This window comes from Cyprinodon variegatus, unplaced genomic scaffold (assembly GCF_000732505.1).
Source record: "Cyprinodon variegatus isolate N-32 unplaced genomic scaffold, C_variegatus-1.0 Scaffold705, whole genome shotgun sequence".
In the NCBI taxonomy this organism is placed as follows: Eukaryota; Metazoa; Chordata; class Actinopteri; order Cyprinodontiformes; family Cyprinodontidae; genus Cyprinodon; species Cyprinodon variegatus.
Window position 1 is genome coordinate 184,804 of NW_015151158.1, and position 2,388 is coordinate 187,191.

General features: G+C 45.6%; 2 protein-coding genes across 3 annotated transcripts in view; both read left to right on the plus strand.

The window, feature by feature from the left end:
• Positions 1–596, plus strand: part of lipt1 (lipoyltransferase 1) — a 3,126-nt gene extending 2,530 nt beyond the window's left edge. Inside the window, exon 4 of the mRNA XM_015394708.1 lies at positions 14–596. Coding sequence (XP_015250194.1) covers positions 14–426 — 413 coding nt within the window. The 3' untranslated portion in view covers positions 427–596. The remainder of the gene's footprint in view (positions 1–13) is intronic.
• Positions 597–1,352: 756 nt separating this feature from the next.
• Positions 1,353–2,388, plus strand: part of eif5b (eukaryotic translation initiation factor 5B) — a 43,259-nt gene continuing 42,223 nt past the window's right edge. The window contains exon 1 of one of the 2 annotated variants that reach the window (XM_015394714.1): positions 1,353–1,646. In XM_015394714.1, the coding sequence (XP_015250200.1) occupies positions 1,612–1,646 (35 nt within the window). In that variant the 5' untranslated portion in view covers positions 1,353–1,611. The remainder of the gene's footprint in view (positions 1,647–2,388) is intronic. The other variant, XM_015394716.1, reaches the window with a different exon arrangement.

Consider the following 2,388-nt stretch of genomic DNA (forward strand, 5'->3'; position numbering starts at 1 on the left):
TCTTTCCCCTCAGAGTTTGGCCTCATATCTCCATCCAGGCTTGTCCACCCAGCCGATGAGTCCCTGTTTCCCGGTGTTGGCAAAATGGAAGCAGAGTTACGCAGCTGGGAGTGGACGTTCGGGAAAACCCCGAAATTCCGGGTGGAGACGCAGCTGGAACTGAGGGACGGCCAGGCGGCGGCTGGCTGCTCTGCTGAGCTACTCATGGACGTGAAGCATGGGCTGGTGGAGAGCTGCAGGCTGGACGTCCCGGCGGACTGGCTTCCTGTGAGGCTCAGCAGATCGACCGGCGAGGTTCTGCTGGGAGAACGCTTCTGTCCTCACAGGGCGGCTGCGGCGCTCGCCGCGCTCCTGCGGTCTGAGAGCGGACAGCTGCAGGGACGGCTGAGGAACCTCTGTGAGGCCCTGCTTGCTGTGATGGGTTAAAGCAGGGGGATTGCTGCCCCCTACAGGAAGCCATGAGGATTACAGAAGACTGAATCCAAAGAGGCTCCGCTTAATCTGGACTTTAAATCTGTTTGTTGTTTTTTAAAGGAATTAAAATGAACAGCAATAAAGATTAAAGGGGATTTATTTTTTCCATTACTTAACCAGACCTTATTCTTTGCTGCTTTATTTTATTGAAAAAAAAAAGGTCAGAATTATGAGATTAAAGTTAGCATTCTGAAAAAAAGTGTGAATTCTGAGATTAAACTCAGACCTCTGAGATTAAATTCAGAATTCTGAGATTAAAGTCAGAACTCTTAGAAAAAAGTCAGACTTCTGACCTGTTTCGCATAAAAAACTCAAACAAAATTCAAAAATCAGTAAACTTTTTTCATTTTTTCCAGTGGCCCCCATCCCTTCTGTGTTTCATACAGGCATTACACTCTTTTATTTTAGTAAAAACAAATATGTATGTAAATCCCTTTATTGTCCCACTATGGGGGAAATCCACTCTCTGCATTTAACCCCTCCCCTTGAGGAGCAGTGGGCTGCCACTGTGCAGCGCCCAGGGAGCAATCAGGAGTTAAGGGTCTTGTTCAGGGACCCAGAGTACTCGGGTACTTGCAGCCTTCTCAGTTACCACTAGGCCACCTCTCCTCAAATAACTACAGATAATAACTACAGATTGGAATGTTCTATGTTAAATTACATTACAGGGCAGCTCAACTTAAATACTATTTATTCTGTTATTAAAAATGTTTAAATTATATTGTTATAACGTTATTTTTCATAAAATATATGAGTAGGTATTGCCCTTTAAAAATATACGTCAGTGCGATACAGCGCATGCGCAACAGCTCATCTGAGAGCCATGCGTACATGTTGGGGAAGTAATAAGAAGATGGGTTACGCTGACCTTTATTTGGAGATTTGAACGGAATTTAACTGCTTTTATTAGCATTTTACTGATATATAACTTGATGCTTTATATATAACCAGAGTCCACGCTGCTCGTTGAATATCACCACGCGCCGCTAGATCTCATTAGGGAAAAAAAAGTACGAAATCAAAACAAAGTGAAGTATCTTTCAAGCGCATCTTCAGCTGACGATCTTTGTCCAATGTGAGCCGTGCTGTTCGTCGGCCAGTAGAGAGCCAGGGTTTCAGCAGAAACGCAGCGGCGCTATGGGGAAGAAACAGAAGAAATCCGGGGAGGACAGGTAAGGAGGACGCGTCCTTCTCTCGTTAAACATCGGTCCAGGTCCGGACCGGTTCGGACCGAACCTCCCCACCGTCTTAAATCCCCCAAACGGTCCCGTTTCTCCCGCTGTTTAGCCGTTAGCCTAACAGCTAGGAGATGCTAACGAATGCTAACCACGAGTCATTGTAGGCGCTGTGAGTCCAGGGGGAGCTTCTACCTGCCCAGGCGGGGAGAGGAGCTTTATCACCCAGCGGGGCGCGGAGGTGTGCCGGGCGGTAGTCCATAGCGGGCTTCAGGGCCCCAGCCTGGAGCTTCCTGAGCTGTTAGCGTCATAATGCAGCTCCGTTAGCCGCATTAGCTCCCCTCACTGTCGGCTTCTGGCTTTAAACAGCTGCTTCACATTGACTGTAATTCTGGATTAAAGCGGATATAACAGCTGATTTCAATGTTTCTCACATTAATTACCACTGAGACCCTTTAATGGAGCCTCAGGTGTGTCAACCTGAACGGTTAGCTGATGTAATCTGCTGGGATTAGAGTCCATTTTATATGAACCTTTTAATCTGAAGGGTCATTAAATCTAACCATCTGAAATTATAATGATTTAGGAAGGTTGACAGTTAAGATGACTGAGTTTATCACGATTAATACACTATTATAGAGCATCAGTTACTCACAAAACAAGAGATAATCTGCTCCTTTATATGCTATTCAGTTTATTTCTATAGCGATCATCTCAGGTCACTTAATTCAACGTTTTC